Below are 22,258 nucleotides of genomic sequence, written 5' to 3'. Positions count from 1 at the left end.
TAAAATGAGTGTTAAGGTTGAGAATTATTTGGTGCTGGTGATAAGATGGCAGGTGGTTGCAGGCAATTTGTCATGTTCGCATTTTTGGTAGTTCTGTCCAACTTACTCCAGATAGTATCATTCTGATAGATATTATATAAATTTTAGGGGTAGACAAAGCTTTGTAAACCTTTATATTTTCGAGTCAATTACCTGATGTTTCATAGTTGTGAACCTTCCTTCTGTTATGGCATTATTGATTAATCTAGCTCAACTGTCAACTTCTGTCACACCTTCACTTCAACTGCGAGTTTGAGTGAAATCAGGACCTTTTCTCAACCATAAAATTTTGTAAGAAAATCAGGGAAGCTTCTTTCCTCAATAAGGCCAAACATAACAATGTGATTGTCAATAGCAGAATTACGCTGGTTCTTGTGATTATGTACTATATATTGTGATATATGGCCTTGTACTTTCTTCATGAGTTCACTGATGGGCTTCCAAAGTTATACTTTAGACTGTCCCGCCCTGAAGCAAGCACCATAACATAGGATTTAAATGTTTACTAGATGTTTAGTAGAAACATTTGGACTCTAACGAGCATTCTCTAAATGCCTGTGCTTGCTGCTCCACCACTGAGGTGAAACGGAACCCTCCTGAAAAATGATGTGTAAGGATCCATGATCCTTTATGCACAGACCTTACCTTTACATCAAAAATGGCAAAACCTGTCCATGTGACTCATTGATGTGAATAAGCTCAAATGCTTCATATCCGACTTACATGGATACATTCCTTCATCTCCCCTTTTCCATTTTCTTTCATTACCTTACCTTGTGCTTAGACCTCACCATCTCCTTGTTTCACCAAAGTATTTTCACCTTGCCATACACTTCATGTTCTTGTTCTGGCCTAGTCAAGTATTCAAAAACATATATATACTGCTCATGTACTCTCCTACCTACAGCAAATCTTAGAGTCAGATCCCCACTCCAAGCATGACCAAAAAGTCCCTCAGAAAGTCTCTGTCACGGCCATTTCCCAACTTGTCTCAAAACTATCCAACTCATCTCTCTTCAGAATCATTTTTGTTCACAATTCCCTACCGAACTCACACTTAGCCTTACATACTTTGGAGCCCACTGCAAGGGAATTGTTCCTAAACGATCCCTTGCATCCCAAGTCTGATTTGTCAGTCTATTACTGACCTTCTAGTCTCTCTCTCTTAAGCACCTGGTCATCTGACCACCCTTCTCATCATTTCAAAGTATTACCACCCCAACACACAGCTATGTCTTCAACAAGATGCACTGTCTGTGCTGGCCCCTTCAACAGACACCATACTGCCAAAGAAGCACCAGAATCGTGCTAACACCTATACTAGTAGTCCCCTCACCACCCTCTCAACCTCACTTGCACAACCTCCTGATATGACTGTTGTTACCCCGACTTGCCAAAAGCAGGAACAGTGCCTTAGAAGTGTTAGAGACTCCTCTGAGAGTCAAACAGAGTCCTCCCTATCAGATGACAACACTATAAACCAACTGATTCCCACCAACTCACCCTTTCCTTCACTTCCTCCCCAACCTATGTTTATCCTCAGACCGGCCGTATTCAATCTGGAAACTCCTATCCTTCCCCTAACGTCGACTGACATAGTAATTGAGGAAACAGCACCTCTGGTGACCACACTACCCCCTATACCCCAGCCCAAATTTCTCAAACCTCCTTCACTCCCATCCAAACCACTCAAAAACTCCACAAATCCCTTCATTACCCCAGCTCTTCAGGTTACTGCTCCTACCCCTAATGCTCCTCCCTCTTGCAAACCACCATCCTCCTCATCTCAGACACTCCCAACACCCTCCACTCTAATGTCAGCCTCGCCAGTCATGTCAAATGTGACTAAAGGAATGGTGGCCATGCCCAGACCTGGATCCCACAAAGTGCCATTGTTTGAGGGCAAAACATCCAAGCTCCTCAACTTCTTTGAACTCTTCAAGGACTTAGCTGCCTCCTGTGCACTCATGGATGAGCAAAAATGCAAGACCATTGTGAGATATACTGACACTCTCACCAAACGGTTTTGGGTTATGATATCTGGATATGAGAGCAAGGACTATGCGCTCCTCAAAAGGAATATCCTGGCCAAGTACCCCCATGCTAATTGGGGCATACAGTACACAATCCGAGACTTAGAGCACCTTATCCTCAACACCACAGAATCGGAAATCTCCACCAAAATGGAGCTCCTCCAATATTACCATCAGCTCTGTCCTATTGCAGCTTGGCTGATCACAAACTCTAAGATTATGGCTCGTGAATGTGACTGGTACTTCCTACAAGGACTGCCCCAGTCAGTATGCCAAGCTATTGACTGACAATTGGAACTTAAGGAGACGAACTATACCTGTAATGAAGCCCCAGATATCGAGAAAGCCTTAGAGGCTGGGCAATTCATTCTTTCAGATGATGCATATGATGCTGACTTACATGAACCTATTACCAGTTGCCTTAGATCGATATGCAAGGTGTGAGCCCCCAAATCCAAAGCATCCCACCATGATCTGGACTCAGATGAAGAAGATGAATGGTGAGATGTGCGATGAGAGGTGCAGACCAAACAAGTGGCCTTTAGAACCTCTGCCCCCGTTAAATCAACCAAGGACGAAGTCGACAACCTAGCTTGAAAGATGCATGGGCTTGATATTATGGATGCCGCCTATGCTGTTTGCTATACTCACCTTGCTGGCTTAATGCCAACTGCAGCTCAAGCATGGCCTTCACCTAAATCGCATCATTTCATCAGTACTGCACCTACCCAAGCATTGCATCATCCTTCCAACCTGCATCACCTCGTCAGTGCTGCACCCAGTCAAGCTCCAATGTCATACCTACCCCTCCTGCCTCTTCCATCTGCATCTAGCCAACAGCCAGGTCCCACATGTTTCTTCTGTGGAGGTCCCCATGTCATGCGTGCTCGCTCAACTGCTGGTGAATACTTATGGGCTGGGCAAATCATCTGAGAAGGGCAGTTCTTTGCCTTTCCAGATAATTCCTGAATATGACAATATGGGAATGAGACATTTCAACAGGGAATTGATGCAAGATATGCCTTGCCTGCCCTTTCAGTTCCTGCCACTGGATCCAATGCTATACTGGTAAACAATCCCTGATGTGACGCAGTGCCACAAACCTCCACTGAAATCCCCTCCTCCACCTTCATATCCGAATCCTACTTTCTCCAATGCACACCAGTAGCAGAGAATCATGTGGTGGTAGTCACACTTGAGGACAAAGAAGAAACTGATGCACTCGCTGTCACATGCTCAAGGGCCAAGGTAGCTGAAGCCAGCAGTCAACAGCCCTCAGACATGCCTAAACCAGCCACAACATTCAAATGTCAAGAAATGACCCCAACTCCCAAAGTCTTGAAAGCACCTGCATTCAAGTATGAGTCCAAAGCTGCCACACCTGATGCCACACCACACATCTATAGAAATATTTTAAACACAGTTGTACCTCACCTAACTGTTGCTAATCTACTTGCTATCAGCCCAGACTTGCGCAAGGAGGCAGTAGATCACTGTCAAACACAGCATGTTCCTATGACTATGGTGTCCATTTCCATCAACATGGCGATCTGCAAGTCTCCTACACCCCAGGTCGAGCATGCTGCTCCTCTAAGGGAACTCCAGGTAACCTTGAACAGGACCCATTTGGAACTAGGACTGTTAGATGAGGGATCAGAGATAGTTGTTACTCAAGAAGATGTTTAGAAGAAGATGAACACACCTATCAACTGCGACATCCACATGCACATGCAGACAGCTAATGGAAGCTTGCAGGAGATGGCTGGATGTCTGGAAATGTTAGAGATAGAAGTAGAGGGAATCAAAAGTTGGGCACATGCATATGTCATCCCAGAAGCACCCTACTGCCTACTTTTAGGACACCCCTGGCAAAAGCTCATCCATTTGTCCAAGTACGAAGACACAGACAATGTCTACATCACCATTCAGGATCCCCTTGATAGTTCAAATATTTGCACCATGGCTACATCCCCCTGTCCTTGGCCCCACCCATCCCTAGCCCTGACTGCAGCAGCAATCTCCATCACCCCCCAACAAGCCATAGCATGCCCTGCCATCCTACTGATGAGCTTGACAGATATCTACCATGCCATCCTACCAACAAGCTCAACGGACATATCAACCAAACCCTCTTATCCACCAACTCAACAGACATCTACCCTGCCATCATCATGCCCCTTCACATCCTGTATCACCTTCTCAACCTATGCTGAATTCATCCTACAGCAAACTTTCAATGTCAATATAAATTAATTCTTTGCCTACAAGAAAGTAGCTAATAAGGTCAAACCAGTTGCCACTACAATGCCAGCCCATGCATGTATTATCTGACAATTCCCTGAAGACCCACTTTTCTCACTTTTTTCTTTATCTCCCAATCCTCCCAATTTCCTACCTGGGATGTGCCTCACCCAAGAATGAATGAATGAACTCAGAGTATTTAGGAATGAATTCCTATGGCCAGAAGAATACAAACTCACAGCCCATGTTTTGATGAACAATGAATATGCCTTGGCCTGGGATGAGACCAAGAAAGGACAATTCTGAGATGATTATTTTCCACCTGTTGTCATTCCCACCATTGAGCATACCCCATGGGCCCACCATCAACCTCCCATCCCTCCTGGAATTCGCAATGAGGTCATCCGACTCATAAAGTCAAAAATTGCATTGGGAGTTTATGAGGCATTTAATAGTTCATATCAGTCCCAGTGGTTTTGCATAGTGAAGAAAAATGGCTCAGTATGCATCATCATGATCTCCAACCCTTGCATGCTATCACTGTGAAAGATGCCACCACACTCCCATACATCGAGCTATTTGCTGAACAATCTGCAGGACATTCAATTTACACCATGATGGATCTATTCATCAGTTTTGACCACTGAGCCCTATCAGACAAATCACAAGACTTAACCACATTCCAAATGCCCTTAGGCACCTTCCAACTCACCATACTACCTCAGGGATGGACAGACTCCCCTGCTGTCTTTCAGAATGATGTTGCCTTTATCTTACAAGCAGAAATCGAGATCGCACTGAACTTCCAGGATGATGTTAATGTCTTAGGGCCACATACACAATATGAGAAGGCAGATGGCTCATTCAAAGTCATTCCAGAAAATACAGGCATTCACAGATTTGTCTGGGAACACTGTGTAGACACTAATTGTGTTCTTCACAGACTCAAGCATGCTGGAGCAACAGTATCAGCAAAGAAGTTATTCTTGTGTGTTCCCAAAGTTCTCATAGTTGGTCAACTCTGCACATATGAAGGATGAAGCCCTGATGTCTCGAAAATCACCAAAATCAAGAATTGGCCACCATGTTCATCTCAGGCCAAAGTCCACAGATTCCTAGGTACAGCCAGAACAGTGCATAACTAGATTGAAGAATACACCCATATCACCAGACCCTTAACAAACCTTACCCACCTCAATGTCCCTTTCATCTGGGACTCAGCTGCACAACAGGCTATGGATGCCCTCAAAAATGCTGTTGTCTCATGCCCTGCAATCCGTCCTATCAATTACAGGTCACAAGATGAAGTGGTCCTGGCCATTGACTCATCACATGTTGCCTGCAGTTGGATCCTATTGCAGATCTGTAACAGGGAATGACATCCATCGCATTTTGGGTCTATCACCTGGAATGAACAAGAATCAAGGTACTCTCAGGCAAAGATAGAATTGTATGGCCTTCTAAGAGCCCTCAAAGCCACGAAAGTATGGCTGATTGGACTTAAGCAGTTCACTGTAGAGGTTGATGCAAAGTATATTTGTGGAATGCTCAATAATCCCAACATTCATCCCAATGCCACTGTCAATTGCTGGATAGCTGGCATCTCCCTTTTCAACTTCACCCTTAGACATGTCCCTGGAAAGAGACATGCAGCCCCAGATGGTCTGTCTTGATGATCCATGGCACCCAGAGATGAAGATGACCCAAATGAAATAGCAGAAGACATTGAGGAATGGATTGAAGAAATATTAGGGTGTGGAGTCTGGCTGGCGAAAGAAGTCAATAAGGAATGGTCTGCTGGAAGAATGTTCAGCACTTTAGCTTTCACCACCACACCACACTCACCAAATGATGAAATCCCTCCAAGTACCACCTCCTCCCACCTCAATAACAATCTATACACCATTCAAACCTATCTCAATACTCTGTCCTTCCCCTCAACCATATCTAGCCAAGATCGGTCTCACCTTGTTAAGCATTTGCACCAGTTTTTTGCACAAGGAAAATGGCTATGGCAAAAAGAACCTAAAGGATGCCATCAGTTAGTTGTGTTCAGAGCAGATCATGTATGCATCCTATGAGAAGCTCATGACCAGCTCAGTCACAAAGGCCTCTACTCCACTCAACTGTCATATCCCACAATCCGGACCCACATTCCATCATATTCCCATGCCTTCCGAGCCTACATCCAGACCCCACTTCATATCCAACTCATTCCCAGATCCCCTTCCACTGTGTGCTCCACACCTCAGCAGGATCAACTACACTCTGGATTTACCCCTGAGCTCTGGACCATTGGATCTCCACTGCTAACCTGATCCATACCCCCCTGTCCCATCCACCCTATGCACACTCCATCCAGCAAGACATCCAGACTTCACCTCATCTTGGATTCCAGACTATATCCACCTTCTCATATCCCAGTCCTGTATCCACCTTGTCTTCCAGATCCCCAGATCTCCAGACCTATTCCCACCCTCTGTCTGATATCCTGCGCCTATCCCCATTTAGACATCTCCATCTTTCCAGCATTTGGTTACCTCTTCTTCTGTCTTGCTTATTGATCCTTGTATGAGTCTTCATCTCCGGGTTCATTTAGTTATGTTCCATCTTACTTACTAATGTGTTTCCACATGCTCATACATAGCCTTGCTCCTTTGCTTACTGATCCCCTCAGATAGTCTCCAGTATATAACCCTTGTAGATACTCCTGTAGTTTCCTCAGTTTGAATATCATCTTAGATCCTGTTCTACTTGCCCAATCTTCTTCTGGACTTCAGTCCATCTGAGTTTGTCCTTTTCCATAAGGCCTAGGGATGGATTCCCTAGGCCGGAATTCTGGACCTTTGGATTTGTCCCCTATGTCTCTGTCCCAAGTCTAGAGATTGCTTCCCTAGGCTGGAGTCTTGCTTTTCCAGCACTTACCCTCTCTCCAGACTTTGGTCCACTTCCTGTCTCTCTGACTCTACCTAAGGGTAGTCTACCTCTGTTTACTTCTGCATTGGACTTTGTCCAATGTAGCCCCTATTCCTTCCAGACCTCCAGATGTCCTGTCCTTTGGACGTTCTGCCCTCCATACCTTCGGACATCCTGTCCTTCATACCTCCATGTTCTGTCCTGTGTACCTCCAGACCTTCAGTCCTCCTGTCCTCCTGTCCTCCTGTCCTCTGGACCTCCTACCCTTCCATCCCATTTCCTGTAGAAGTACTACCTTGCAGTGGGAACTCTCCTGAGCACTTCCTGCATTCCTCCAGAACTCTTCCATGCTCCTCCAGACATTTCCTGCGCTCCTCTGGAAGTCCTCTAGCACTCCACCAGTGTAGCCAGCCTCCAGACTTCATCAGACCATCATTGGACTTCCTCTGAAATGAAGGACACATACTCAGGTAAGGGGCACAGCGTACAAGCTGAGGCCAAGCCCCTCTGAGTCAGTCTCTCTCTCCTTTGAGCAACATGGTTCTTAACATCAATGTATGATTGCTGATTGGTTTTGGTGGCCAATGCTTGACAAGGACTTAGCATGGTACCTAAAAACATGTCATCAGTGTCAGACAAGATCTATTGCCAAAGTCATACTCCCACCTACTGTCGCCATTCCTGCACCATTATTTCGCAAGGCATACATTGACACAATGTTCATGCCCAGATCCCATGGCTATGACCATATTGTCCAGGCATGCTGTTCCCTCTCAGCTTGGCCTGAATGGAGGATGTTGAAAACTGAAACAGCTCAAACCCTAGGAGCATTTATTTTCGAGGACATACTGTGTAGATGGGGAGGATTAGATGAAATAGTCACTGATAATGGCTCACCCTTCATAGCTGCAGTAGAATGGCTGAAGAAGAAATATGGCATTCATCATATCCAAATCTTGGCATATAACTCCCTTGCAAATGGTGTCATAGAATGACAGCATCACACTATCCAAGACTCACTTGTCAAAACATGTGAAGGCGATATCATGCAATGGCCAAAGATGGTCCATCACATTTTCTGGGCTGATCGTGTCACTACTCAAAAGTCAACTGGGTACTCACCATTTTACTTAGCCCATGGAGTAGAACCCCTTCTCCCCTTTGATTTCATCAACACTACCTTCATGCTACCCAAAATCTCTTCTATCCTCTTGACCAATGACCTCATAGCCATCCATGCATGCCAACTTACCAAACGAGATGATGATCTCACCTTAGCACATGAGCAACTCCTCAAAAGCCATTTAACTTCAGCCAAAGATTTCGAACAATGAGCCTCTAGCACTATAGTCGACTATAATTTCGCACCAGGAGCTCTCATTCTCATCCTTAACAAGAAGATTGAGGCAGCCTTGAATGCTAAGTGCAAGCCCCATTATTTTGGCCCAATGGTTGTTGTTTCAAGATCAAAAGAAGGTTCTTACTGACTTGCTGAAGTGGATGGCTCAATCTCACATCTCAAATTCAGTGTTCCATCTTATACCATATCACCCTCATTCTCCAACTTCTCTTGAAGTCACATAGTATATTGACCCTCAAATGTTCAGTGGATGCTGAGTTAGAGACATCAGGAAAAACTCGAAATCTTGGTAGCCCTAGTGATGGCTACATAGTGCTGATAGCTGCTATAGTGAAATGTAGGCAAGCAGGTCACTATATGGTTCTACACCAGCTATGTAGCTAACAGTCAGGCTATATAAAGCTACAGCAGGTACCTCAAGTCAAACTGGTATTATGTAGTAATTTAATCAACCATAGCAGTCATACAAAATGTATCAAGGTCAATATAGGAATTTAAGTAAAAATCACTCGCCAACTCATAGGTGTTTGCACTTGTCCACCTGCAGTCAACAGACTGTCCCATCTTTGGAATCAGATGACATGGATGGACAATTTCATCAATGTGTATAATAGCTGCATTTCATTGCAGTCAACAAGTCGAATGTGACACCTGACGCAGGCCAGAAGAGGGGTCTGGCTCTCTAAGTGGAGTGAACCATTCAACGTAAGCCAGAGCTTGGGAGTAAGTCCCAAACTGACGAGGCAGCATGAAAATGATATGAACTTGGGCCACTTGCAAGTCTACAGTATCAAGGTAAGACCTCAAGCTTGGAAGAGTAACAGAGTCACTTACTATCTAATGTGCACAAACTCAATGTCCCAACACCATCACTTATCAATGCCATATCAAACTAAGCCAGAGCTCCAGGTTTCCGACCAGGACCAGAGTGTACTTCAGGTGTTGCTCGAATGCACCACCACTTTTGAGAATCATTGGCCTGCAGATTAGATGGAGCAACAATTACAACTTGATGAAAAACATCAAAATGGTCTTGTGGACCAGGGACAATTGTGTTGTGTGGGATGTGCTTTTGTAGGAAGGATTTGAATGCCTGGAGAAACATAGTTGTGCCATGTGTGGTGACAAGGTGCTGAATGGATTGCTGAGGGTATGCAGGGTTCTTTGCAAGAGAATGGACCAAACAAGGGTCAGTCATTGGTGCCATATTGGCAGGGTGTACAGCACTGCATGGCTGGGTTTGTAAGTCCTTGATCTCAGAGTCAGAGTCTGAAGACTCAGACTCATATCTGCATTCATCATCAACACAACTAGTCACTGTGGGCAACTGAGAGAGCCAATCAAGGTAGGAACGGCATAGGAACACTGCTTCCTGGCACTGAAGCCATTGGGCCATCTGCTCCTCATAGTCACACTTGTTACTGGTGCAGTAAGCTTCCTTCGCAAAGTCGATATGGAGTCATTCCAGAAGCTTGGTATTGAATCCATCAGTGGTACCAAACAATGAGATTGACTGAATGTAGTGTGAAAGTTGATGTAATTTCGGAATGTTGAAGTGCTCACAAACTTCAAGTTCTAGCAGGATATTCTTGTTGGCATGAAATACTGAAAGGGCATTATTCAGACAATCAAGGGATTCAGTTGTGTGGATTCGAAGCTGTGCATAATAAGAAAATCTAGAATGGCGCATGCAACTAGTAATACTTGACTGGTAAACAAATGTATCAGTGCAGGACTTCATTACATAAGGTTGGATTGTACCTTGGGACAGCACCAGCCAGTATCCCGAGGAAAACACACTGCATTTCTTTGTGTTCAGTGCCTGTCCACTGCTTTACCATAGATATCCCTTTCTTGAAGTGCCAAAGACCAGGATAATGAGGCATCACCTTGAACTGTGCATCCAATTCTTCTTCACCAATAATATCAAGACACCATTTCACCAAATGGTCCTTGAAGATGCCTTTGTGGAGTTGGTGTAGGAGGTCAGGCATGAAGGTGAGGAAAATGTCAGTGTGTGGGAGATCAGCCCAGAAAGGATTGTAGACAGTGCATAGTCCATACTCCTCAAACTCAGCCGGATGTTGACCATTTTTCCACTTCTCCAACACCTCTTTAATCAACTGAGGGTCCCACATCAATGAACTCAGTGGATCACCTCTTTTATCCTCCATGACCAGACATTTTGGACACCAGTTCTCCTTGCAGCATGCAACAAGACATTGTTCAGGAAAGTCTGCCACATAAGCAGCGAGGATCAGGTATACTCGGTGGATAAGTGAGTCTGCACAAACCATCTCAATGCCATCTTGACCTGCAGAAATGAGAGGTTAGAGGAGGAGGGACATGCAATGGTGAAAAAGTTGGTAACCAGCAAGAGAGTGTGCATCAGATGTAAAGCAATCAAGCTTTCCTGCAGGCAAGTACCCAATCAAGACTGTCGCTTGTGCTGACACTTGCTGCCTTTTTTCTTTTGTGATGTTGCCAATAGAAAGGTATACAGGCCATGCTGATTTATCACCATGGAACTGCAACAGACATGTCTTGTCTGATGCAAGAATGATAGGTGCTATGGTCACTCCTTTTGGCAACTCTTTCTGGTCATTGAAGGTCAGTACTTGTTTTCTTTGCTTGATGTTTTGGGCCAGGTACTTACTTGCTTGTCACCCCACCAGTCTGTGGTCCACATATCATCAACCACTCAGTGAAGTCCTGTGGGGTCTGTGTATGCTCGTGCAGGTGTGTACACCATATGGTCCTTGAACAAAGGATTTCCAATCATGTCTTTGATATATTTGACAGGATTGCACATCCAAAGGTCAATGTCCTCATGCATTTGCTGGCCTGTCTCAGTCTGTTTAATTTCCCTGGATGCTAACCTTCTTGCAGCTCCATGCAGCTCCATGCAGCAGCTCATTGACCTTCTGAAGGAACAAATGATTGTTGTGGAATGACAGGTCTCGTTCAATTTTTTGTCTATTACTATGGTCAGTGCCAATTTCTCTGCAGTCAATGCTGGGCTCACTATCAGTAACTTCAGAAACTCATCTGTTTGAGTCTGCCTGAGGCTTTTAATCAACAATGCAGCAAGTTCCCATTCTTCCCTGGCAACTAAAGTTAATTGTTTTGCAGACACGACAAATTTAACTTGACTCATATGCATCACAGAAGGGAGCCCACTCATTTTGACCTTCACCCTCCTTATATTTCCAATACTCTTCAAAACTAGTTTGACCCTCCCGCAATGTCCAGCCAGCATCAGGACATGGCTTGAAATATCGCCCTGCCTTGTCCTGTCTTCATTGGCCTCATCCTTGTCTTCAGTCGACAGCATCCTCAACTGTCACCTGCCAATTTTTGGATGTTGCTGGGTTGTCCTCATTGAAAGAATTGGATTGTGAGCACCAAAGTGGGGAAAACAAGACCTCTGGTAGGCCACCTTCATTGTCTGTAGTATTTTCACTGACCAGCATCTCCCATTGTCTTCTACATTCAGGGCAGGCAGCTATATGTTTACTAACACGTCCTCTTGAAGGAAACTCCTTGCCACAGAATTTGCAAATGTGAGGCATTGTTGGGTGAGTTGTTCAAGGGCATTCTGGCTCTGTTTTGAGACTAACTACTCACAGCACAGGTTACTACCAGACACTCCCTCACAAAATGGTAACATTGCTGGTAAGTAACATGCCCTCACAAAGTGCAAGAACAAAAGTAAGTAATACCAGATGCACCCTCATCCTCATCCCTGACTAATTATGTGCACTTTATTTTTCAGGTCTTGGCACTTTAGGGTTAGTCACTTGGTAACATCGCTGGTGAGTACTACCAGTCTCACAAAGTGCAAGAGCAAAAGTAATATGATCACTGATTACGTGCAGTTTATTTTTCAGGTCCTGGTGCTCTTATTTTCAGGTCCTGTGGCTGACACTACTACAGATAATGGAACTATGCTAGTCTGCAAATGCCATGGGTGGCGAGAAGTATCTCTAGTAGTTGCACCCACTTTGCCTCTTCACAACATTTTTCTTCTGCATCCCAGCAGGCAGTGATGAGTCTTGCATGGCCAGGCATGCCACTGACAGGCACTATTTCTAACAGTTGCAATTATTTAGCTTTCTGACAGGCCTTCAGTTCTGCCTCCCAACACTCCAAGACGAGTTTGTGTAAGTATGTTTGAGAAACTGAGATAGGGCCAGGTGTTTGACAAAAAGGAGGGAGCAGGTACATGGGCTCTGCATCTGGCACTTCACATTTTGGTATGCCAGGCTCTGCATTAGGCACTTCGAGCTTCAGCCTGCAAGCTAGTGAGTATTTTGGGGTGATGAGGAGGGGTAACTTGATTCACCTTTTGACGCCAATTTTCTTGTCTTTATAGGTAGCCTTAGCAGTTGGTGACATTGGCCTGTCATTTGTCAGAGCATGGTCATGGTGAGTATTTGACTTGAGCTCCATACTGTTTTCTGGCTGAGTTAGAAGTATCCACAACAGTATATATTGTGATGGTAACTGATGGTATGTTCATACCTTTTATTATTCTCAATCTAACACAGCTTTTAGCCCTGGATTCAACAATGAAACAAGGTTTAAATTGTGAGTGTTTGCGTCCTGCACAGCAGTATAAATTAGCTGAATGACAGGTCATTCGATCCTACCAAACTAGTGATCATGCCTCCTTACAAGGCCACCTCTAAGCAACTAACATCAAGTGCTGCACAGACACTTCCATGCACCACAAGTGGTCGACAACATCAACTAACTGAAAAAGAAAACTACTGAGGTAAGTCACTGCCATCTGTTACTACTACAATGTCATATTTCACTCACTCACAACACAACCTCACTCTACAGTATCTGAATTGCAACATACCATCTGTTGACAAATAGGCAAGGAACAGAAGTTGGAAAAGCAGAAAAAGAGGGTGCTGAAGACCGCCTATCAAGGCAACCCTGAAGTCTTTGAGACTGAGCCCTTGGAGCTGCATAGTGATGCAGACAGGGAAGAAGACACTATGGTTTGATCACTTGTTTTTTCAACTAGAACAATGGCTAATTATTTTTATTCAGTTCTCAGATCACAGCATGCAGACAAAGCTGTCTAATGCCAAGGTCCTAACATTCAGTGCAGGGAAGATTCCAATAGCATCACACACCATCAGTGGCAGTGCATGCAGGCTGACTACTCACCAGGACGCAAAGCTTCAAAAAGGTAAGTACTGGTAACTGTTTCATTAACTATAGCAAAACTAACATGCTTCTATGTATGCAACTCTAGTGGATGACACTACTAGCAATGAGTCTGGTGACTTGGATGACCCTGACAGCTTGGAGTCACACATATCAGCAGCTGACACTGAGCCAACATATCAATACCAAGGCTGACCACACCAATGACAACAACGCCATTAAAATATTACCTGCTACTCAAGGGACCAAACAACCATGGCACACTGTATCAGAAGAAGCCATGGTAGTGCTGAAGATAAAGAAAATATTCAATGGTCCACATCAACACATGAAAGCTAGTGATTTCAACTGAAATCTCAAAGGAGATCCTTGGAACTGCAACCTCTATTTTCTGGTGCCTAATTGTCAAACAGGCGCCATTTCCTGATGGTGTGGTTGTTGAGATGAGGTTAGCAAAAGAGGCCTGGCATGAGGCATGCAAAATCAAAGGCATCAAAGTCAAATTAACACCTTCAGTGGTCAAAATGGTAAGCTCTCCATTCTTAGTACATGGCTCATCTGATTTTTATTATATATTATGAAGCTACTGCTGCACATATCACATGTGCACAGTGAACTCAAAATGAAGATGCAATCACTCACTGGTTCATTTTTTGGATTCTGGTCAAGTCATTTGAAGGAGGTGATAAGGAAAAACTGAGATCTGGCTGAATCTTTGAGGGACAGTTCAGCATTTGCCTTCAAGGTGTGTAGCACAATGGCCTACATGACCTTTTGAGTCCTGAATGTTGGATACTAGGACTGGACATTGAAGACAGGGATCTACAAATCTGAATTACTGCAAGATGGTATCAACATTATGTGGTTTGCAAACTGAAATGACAAGGGTATCATTTACCACAAGTATTTCAACCCCATGCCTATTGAGGTTGTTGCCCTCAGTGCTTACAGCTGTGAGTTAAGTCTTGTATTCTTATATTAATGTCAACAGTGCTGATTATTGATAGATTGAATGTTGTATTGATGAGTGGTTACAAGGCCTGAAGGAAGACATCAAATTCACTTCGGCTGCTTATGCATCTGTTTACAAAGCTCATTTTGACTCATTGCAGCACTTCCATGAGCATATGGAACCTTACAAACTCCTTGAAAGACTTTGTGACAGTTTGCATGACAGGGCTCAGTACATCACACTGTATTTTCACAAGTGCCAACCTAACATATGTGCCTTTAAGTTTGCATGCAGGTGTTGAAGCACTCGCTATGCTGTTGCCTGCATCCCAGATTGGTGACAAGGCATTTGATGATGTGATTTGAGAGTACCAGCTCAAGGAGCATGGTGATGGAGAGGCTAATGAGAGTTGAGGCTCACAGATGTGAAGAGGACATGGAGGATCATGCAAGAATCTGTCAGTAGCTCTGTTTTAAGCATTCTGAATTCATTTGTTTCCATGCTATTTTGTGTGCTACTGTATCCCTCTATATAGCTGCTACTAGCAGCTGGTAGCTCTCTGTACTAGGCAGTCCTATGAACTACAGGCTACTACAGTAGTGCCTGGTAGTGCTACCTGTTTCTACATGGCACTATGTAGCATGACATAGTTGCCTTACTTTCTATATACAGGGGGAGTAACAACTGAGCTACATGGTCGATTCAAACCATATAGTACTACATAGTCAGCGATATTTTTCCTTTCCTCTTTGACCGGTTCCATTTTGTTCAGAATATGATAGAGAAATAGTTTAGTTTATTCATTGGAAGATCAACCAAGGGCAGTCAATATTCAAGTAAGGGGGTGATGTAAGGATCCATGATCCTTTAGAGCTAGTATGGTAACTGAAGTTCAGCTGCCATAGCCAACTTCAGATGTCTCAGCTCACATCGAGCCAAGACAGAGCTTGAACCTTCTTGACCTCTTGCAATGACCTCACTCCAGTGGCATGTGCCTCATAACCTTAATCTGCAGGAGCAGCGCAGGCAAATCATACCAATTATAATTGGAATTTTCATTACTATCCACTACCAACTATTTCTCATGTCTCAAGAGTCAAAGCCCAAGAAGGCTCCAAAGGCAATCTGGAATGATGCAGAGACAGATGCCCTTATCACATACCTCCACACAGAACGTTCGAAAATAGGAGACAGCAGGAATTTCAAACCACAGGTTTACAATGACACTGCAACTGCCATCACAGCACACTTGACCCTTGGCCCAATAAAGACTGGAGGCCATTGTAAGACCAAATGGCAATCAGTATGTTATTGATCTATCTATCTAGTAATGGCTACTGATCTTGAGATCCCTAGTTGAAGACCATTTACCACATTATTGAAAACTACTGCCTTCACACATCTGGCACTCACTGGGATAATCAGATCGGAGCTGGTATTGAGGGGAAGGCTACGAGTGATGTATGGGATGCATATATGGAGAAGAAGGTCAGTTGGTATCACCATCTACAGCTGTTACTTATGCTTGAGTCACTGTAGGCCAACCATGTCATGTGTCCTTACAGAAACACTGGATGGACCTATTACACTCAAATGCAAGAGATTATGCCAAGTGGCAGTGGTGCTCGAGGTCATGCTGCCTATCGCCCATCTAGGGCTGCAGCACCTGCCCTTGTGGATGACTCATCTGACCAGGGTTCCGCAGCTCACATGGATGCCAATGTTGTTGCTGGGCCTGCAGTGGATGCTCACATGGGTGAATTTGAGGCTGAAGAAGTTGGTTGGGGCCATGTGCCACATGATAATGCTGTGATTGCTGGAAGTTCCAAAGTCGCTGCTGCTCTGCTTTCTCTACCTTCTCTCTCTACTAGGACACCAAGCGCTGGGAAATGGACCCATTCAGACATGACTGGCACAGACACACAATCTCTTGCACCTCCTCCATCCACAACATTCACATCAGTATCACAGCAAGAGTCAGAGTTGAAGAAAGCCAAGGTCTCCAGCTACGGTGGTGTCGCACACATCAAACCTCAACCTGAGGCTAGCACTAGTAAGGTCATCAAACCCACAAACACCGTCGCAATGATAGGCATGCAAGGTGCCCTCAACCGCCTCACTGATACATTAGTGACACAGATGGTTGCCACTGACAAGAGCCGGACAACTGATGAGTGAAAGCTTGCTATTCATATCCTGCAGGAACAAGATGCTGACCTGTCACTGGAGGATAAAGTGGCACTGATGAATATATTTGTGAGAAACAATGGAGTTACTAGCTTTTACATTGAAACCACAGATCCCACTTTGCAACACACTTTCATTCACTCTGTCATCCAGCAATTTGCCAGCATGTAGTTCAAGTCTTTCCGAGCATCATATCATGTACAATAAGTGCAGTTCTCATTTGTAGTCACTACATGTACAGTACTACAATTCATCGTCATCGTCAAGAATGTCATCATCAATGTCAACTATGGAAAAGTCATCTAAAATGCCTCATTCAGCTAAAATTAACTGGTAATCATCCCACATTTTCTGTGTGATATGGTCCCGTAGTACATTCGCATTGTTGATGACCTTAAGCTGCCCTGCCACTGGCATGTCAGCAGGCTGCCCTTGATATTCTGGGTTGTCATTGTCAAAATCGATGCATCTCTCAGGAAGAAGGCCTTCCTTGAGATTGTGAGTGCAAATGAAGTTGTGGATAGCACATAGAACAGTGGGAATGCGTGCTTGAACCTCCATCTTGTACTCAGGTGACAAGAGGAGGATACAAAAGCACCATTTTAGTATGCTGAATATTCTTTCAATAACATTCTGTGCAGAGGCATGGCAAAGGTTATATAGTTCCTGTTTATTGGCAGGTCTATTGACCATTAGAATTGAAAACACTACAAAGAAAAATAAAAATGCACCTTATGCTGGCACAGCCCCATTCTGCAAGATGATATCGGACACCATGGTAAGGGACAAGGAGCTCCTTGCAGGATGGGAACCCAGCATCACCAAGGAGATACTTTTGATGGGGGATGTCTAAGTCATCTGAATGAGCCTCCTCCCATAGACATGCATCTGTCACCAAACGCTCCCAGCCAGTCTCTGCATGAATAAACTTGAGGTCCCAGTCACAGGTGAACAGACAATTTTGAGATACAAAGCCCTTTCAATTGCAGTAGAATGTATGATCACATGAAGGGGGGGACGCATGAATATGGCTGCTATCTATGGCACCAATAGCACCTTTGAAGTAGGGCCAGAACTTCAGGTCATTGCAAATCTTGTCAGGGATGACACTGCCATCCAGAAAGCATACATGTGTTGAATAAAATGGAGGGGATGTGAAAATGAACAATATTTTGTGAAAGTACCTGATACAATGTCAAGGCTGACTGTTATTGATAGATCCAAGACTTACTTTGAAATCGTATTGCTGGATCTTTGGAACCACTCTCCAACATGTCTGATTGTCAGACCAGTGACACAAGTATACAGAAAAATGGCCAATTGTTCTTCCAGTGAGACATAGTGAGAGTTACCATGACTGAGACCACAAAGCTCCTCAATCAGCTTCTTGAAGACATGTGTATGTATGCCAAGTTCACAGCAGATGTACTGAGGATGGCCAATGATCAATTCCATCAGCCATTCTTCACCCTTGAGTGCTGATGTGTGATATGGTTCAGGGTCTTTTGGTAATCCGGTTTGTATAAACAATTCAGTTGTAGCGATAATGATACTGATCATGAGGATCACATATTGAGTGAGTCAGTTCATGGACCACTGATGCAGCGGATTTTGCCTGATCCAATGGTAGAATGAATTGACTGAGTAATGGTCAGAAATCAACATGGTCTATTGAACAAATGGTTGAGGGGTAATGGAACCATGTTGCGATACACAGTGAGCTCATCACAATCAGTCAACGATGCTGACTGGCACATTGAAACTCAGTCACTGGCTTGTGCTAAGCAAACACATCTGAAGTTGGCTACAGTGCAGCTGAACTTCAGTTACCATACTAGCTCTTACTTTTTGTAATCAGTCTTCTGACCACATCCCGACCTTCTTGTTATCTTTGCGCATCTTTGCATCCTCGATGTACCTCCACACCTCCACCTTAACCTCATTGGTCTCTACTTTGTAGAGGTTTGCTGTCTCCTTTTTGATAATGGCAACTCGCATTCCATTTGTGAGTGCCTTATTTTTGGCTTGCAGTGCTTCAGCCTCTGCCTTTAGTTTGTTATTGACTATTGATTTAATGCACCTCTGGTAGTACAGTTTAGAATATGCCTCAACTTCCTGGAGGGAGTGCATGGGCTTTTGCACCTCAGTGACACTCTTCAGCACTGCACTGAAGATGTTTGTGGCCTCAGCCCTTGCTTGGCAACCTGTCTTTGTGGCCCTGAGGCTGTTTTTGAAACAGTTTTCTAATTTCTGTAAGCCCCCATTAGTTTGATCATGTCAACAGTTCATTTGTTGTGACATACCTTTTTCCTGTCAGCTTCAGCCTGATCCATGACAATGATCTTGTCCCTGGTCAGGGGCCCAATGAGGGGCAGTGTAGTTGGCCTTGGCTCTGGGAATACTTCAAGCCACTCTCCCACCAAGTTAGTAAAGAAATTTGCCCAGTTTTTAGCTTTGTCTGATTGTTTTTTGCAGGTACTTCTCATACCATGGACTCAGCCATTCCTCTTGTTTGGAAGAGGTCCATTTCTGGGATGCCATCTATATCAGGTGTTATGCAATGAGCCCTGTCATTTTGAAAAAGTTCACATACATTGCTTCACACGATCATGGGATGGGTATGTTTACTTGGCGAGGGTTGAACAATAACAGTTCAGCCATTGGGCCCCCAAACATCCCATGCATGGGCCATGACAGTAGCAAGTGCACCCATATTTTGTAAGTAGCATGCGCACTGGTGATTTGACTCTATTCATGTGCGTAGTCAATTATGTACTGACTACTGAGATGCTCAAATCTTGATCCCCTTCTGATACATCAGCTCTCCCAACAAGTGTGCTGCTGTAAGCTTGGGAACTCCTCCAGACATTTCAAGCATCTGAATGTCCTCCAAATATGCAACACTAGTCCTTAGGAATCGCGAGACTGTGTCTGCAGCATGCCACTCAGGTGAGACTCCACAGAAGTTGAGAATCTGGTCTTGCACAGGGATTACATGTTTGAGTAGTTTTTTGATATTGGCAATTGAGTTTGCAATTATTGAGATATCACCCTTAGTCATGTGATCATCTGGGATGCTCTTGACAAACTTGGCCAATTCACCCTCAGGCAATTCGCATGGGTCAGCACCAATCAATTTGAGCATGTTGTCCTTGGCAGTGTTTGATAGTGAGTAAGCAGCTTGGAAGATCTGATCTATTAGATGAGTCAATAGCTTGTGTTCCTATTTTTAAAACAAGAATAGAACTCACAGTGTGTCAATTTCATCATTGTCACTGGAATTAATGGTGTCCAGTTCAGATTCATTGTCATTGTCACAACCATGCAAGGCTTTCTTCACAGCTCTCGCAATCTCTTTTGATAATGCATCTGCTTCCTTGTCACATTTCTTTATGCACATATGAAGATCCTTCCGCCTTTGTAAAATATCGCCTCTATGTCTTCACAAGTTACAAATGGGTGTCAGGAACAGTGTTGGGAACAATTCATAAAACTATGACATACTTGGCATAATAGTGCCAGTGCTTTTCTCTTGCAGCCTCCATCTTTGCTTGGAGTGTTTTATGAACGACTGGACAAGCCATTGGTTGGAGAGTGTTTAAGTTGACAATTGTAGTGGTGGTGGTTCAAAATTTAAAGGTTGAAAAGAAGCAGAGGTGAAAGAAGCTTCTGGAGTTTGCCTCACTCAGACACATAGCTGGAACTTGGTACGACCAAAATAAATACATTGTACTATGTGTGCTGTATATCCTATTGAGTCAATAGCAAAATGTGTACTGTATCAATTAAGTAGGCCTTCCAGAGTTGTATGTACAAGGTGCTTTATTTCATCACATTATTGCTGTGAATGGTGGTGGTAATGGTCGTACTAATACTTATAATTACCACTACAGGTAATCATTACTGTCTTGATAGTGCTCTTCAGTCTGACCAAAACTCATTGCTTGACCATTTTGGGTTTTTGGTGCTTAAAACTTAGCAGAATGCATGCAGTATCAACTATGTAGGCCTTCCAGAGTCATACAGTGGACTTTTTTCATCAATATGACCACTATGAATGGTGGCAGTAATGGTCATATCACAATATTAGCACTCTTCAGTCCGACCAAAACTCATTACTCAACCATTTCAAGTTGTAGGTGAATACAACTTACTTTCACACAACTGTCAGTGTCTCTGGCCCTCCCACCTACTAGTAAGCTTTCAATTTCATCCTACAAGGCCATGACTGCAAATTGGTGCAGTCTCTGTAGCTGTACATGTATTATCTGATCATATCGCTTGATCATGCTTGCTCACAAGTTCATTACGTCAATTTGTAGCTTCTTTGATGGATTCATAATTCTACATGCTTGGATATATCGACAGCATGCATACTGTGAGGCAACTGTGTGACAACGTCCACTACACCTTCAACTGTTTGCTCACCAATTACAATGGCAGCTAGAGCAGGTGGTCATCCCAGCAAGAAGCCCTGTCTAGTTCGCTCAAGCTATTCTCTGTCACATTCTGTTGGGTGGCCTTCTCAAAATGTCCACCATCACCGAATATTCACTGTACAACCTACTGGACAAATCAATCTATGCACGAGATATCTTGATGCAGTCCTACCTGCCAGTGACATCTCTGATGCCGAGAACGATGATGGTGCTAACAGTCATGACATGGATCCCTGGAATGAGACTCAATATGATGACAGTGAGCCTCAGGCTCATGACAATGTCTTTGTTGTGAAAGAAAAACAAAAGTGGACCACTGGAGTGAGTAGAAATCCTTTCTATTTTTCCCAAAGAAAACAATGAAACTGACTTCCGTGTTATCTATTTAAATAGGATGATCCAATGGGCCTCTGGGTGCATGAATGCCAACATTATCTAGATGAATTCATTCGATTAGAAGGGCATGGAAGAACGCATCATGCATGCCATGTCTGCAGAGACTCAGATGCACCTTATTGTTGTGAAGATTGCTTTTCAGTCAATTTATTTTGCTGCTTGTGCATGATTACACTGCACCAGAATTTACCACTTCATTGAGTCAAGGTCAGCATTTTGAATATTTAGTGTTCTTTTTCTGATATCATCATTTTAGAAATGGCAGGATGGATATTTTCACTCTGCGACTTTGAAGCAACTTGGATTGTGCATCCAATTGGGAGACCATGCTGAGCAACTTTGTCGCAATCCCAAACCTGCCAGAAACAACAACTTTGTCATAATTGACATCCATGGAATACACAAGGTCACACTTGACTTCTGTGATTGCACCAATGCATCCTCCCACTACAGACAACTTCTCCACAGGCAGTTGTATCCAGCAACTTCAACTGACCCAAGGACCGCTGCA

The 22,258-nt window shown here is 43.9% G+C and overlaps 6 protein-coding genes across 6 annotated transcripts; 4 read left to right on the top strand and 2 right to left on the bottom strand.

Annotated features, from left to right (window-relative positions):
• Positions 1 to 1,409: 1,409 nt before the first annotated feature.
• BJ212DRAFT_1487743 (uncharacterized protein) lies at positions 1,410 to 2,360 on the top strand (the record flags this gene model as incomplete). The annotated part of the gene is made up of 1 exon (XM_041341316.1): positions 1,410 to 2,360. The coding sequence occupies one exon, from the start codon at positions 1,410 to 1,412 to the stop codon at positions 2,358 to 2,360; it is 951 nt and encodes a 316-aa protein (XP_041186041.1).
• A 6,673-nt stretch (positions 2,361 to 9,033) lies between these two features.
• On the bottom strand, positions 9,034 to 11,425 carry BJ212DRAFT_1450096 (uncharacterized protein; the record flags this gene model as incomplete). Its single annotated transcript, XM_041338791.1, has 8 exons — positions 9,034 to 9,203; positions 9,225 to 9,371; positions 9,457 to 9,461; positions 9,483 to 10,023; positions 10,087 to 10,265; positions 10,351 to 10,903; positions 10,961 to 11,186; positions 11,339 to 11,425. The coding sequence occupies 8 exons, from the start codon at positions 11,423 to 11,425 to the stop codon at positions 9,034 to 9,036; spliced, it is 1,908 nt and encodes a 635-aa protein (XP_041186040.1).
• A 148-nt stretch (positions 11,426 to 11,573) lies between these two features.
• On the top strand, positions 11,574 to 13,968 carry BJ212DRAFT_1305117 (uncharacterized protein; the record flags this gene model as incomplete). Its single annotated transcript, XM_041333718.1, has 16 exons — positions 11,574 to 11,576; positions 11,914 to 12,019; positions 12,142 to 12,167; positions 12,219 to 12,264; positions 12,288 to 12,300; positions 12,365 to 12,404; positions 12,480 to 12,569; positions 12,713 to 12,752; positions 12,855 to 12,893; positions 13,006 to 13,017; positions 13,078 to 13,101; positions 13,140 to 13,179; positions 13,227 to 13,294; positions 13,474 to 13,601; positions 13,654 to 13,795; positions 13,862 to 13,968. The coding sequence occupies 16 exons, from the start codon at positions 11,574 to 11,576 to the stop codon at positions 13,966 to 13,968; spliced, it is 924 nt and encodes a 307-aa protein (XP_041186039.1).
• An 812-nt stretch (positions 13,969 to 14,780) lies between these two features.
• On the top strand, positions 14,781 to 14,948 carry BJ212DRAFT_1246223 (uncharacterized protein; the record flags this gene model as incomplete). The annotated part of the gene is made up of 1 exon (XM_041329661.1): positions 14,781 to 14,948. A coding segment is annotated over one exon (168 nt), but the record flags the coding sequence as incomplete, so codon positions are not given.
• An 861-nt stretch (positions 14,949 to 15,809) lies between these two features.
• BJ212DRAFT_1286727 (uncharacterized protein) lies at positions 15,810 to 16,336 on the top strand (the record flags this gene model as incomplete). Its single annotated transcript, XM_041331955.1, has 3 exons — positions 15,810 to 16,028; positions 16,082 to 16,213; positions 16,265 to 16,336. Coding segments are annotated over 3 exons (423 nt in total), but the record flags the coding sequence as incomplete, so codon positions are not given.
• A 2,430-nt stretch (positions 16,337 to 18,766) lies between these two features.
• Positions 18,767 to 20,224, bottom strand: BJ212DRAFT_1305115 (uncharacterized protein; the record flags this gene model as incomplete). The annotated part of the gene is made up of 6 exons (XM_041333717.1): positions 18,767 to 19,162; positions 19,216 to 19,261; positions 19,401 to 19,453; positions 19,648 to 19,660; positions 19,729 to 20,107; positions 20,164 to 20,224. 6 exons carry the CDS (start codon positions 20,222 to 20,224, stop codon positions 18,767 to 18,769), a joined length of 948 nt encoding a protein of 315 aa, XP_041186036.1.
• Positions 20,225 to 22,258: the final 2,034 nt, after the last annotated feature.

The sequence above is a fragment of the Suillus subaureus genome (genome assembly GCF_016647635.1).
Source record: "Suillus subaureus strain MN1 chromosome Unknown BJ212scaffold_98, whole genome shotgun sequence".
NCBI lineage: Eukaryota > Fungi > Basidiomycota > Agaricomycetes > Boletales > Suillaceae > Suillus > Suillus subaureus.
Note: the sequence above shows the minus strand (reverse complement) of the source record. Positions and strands in the feature narration are given on the sequence as shown.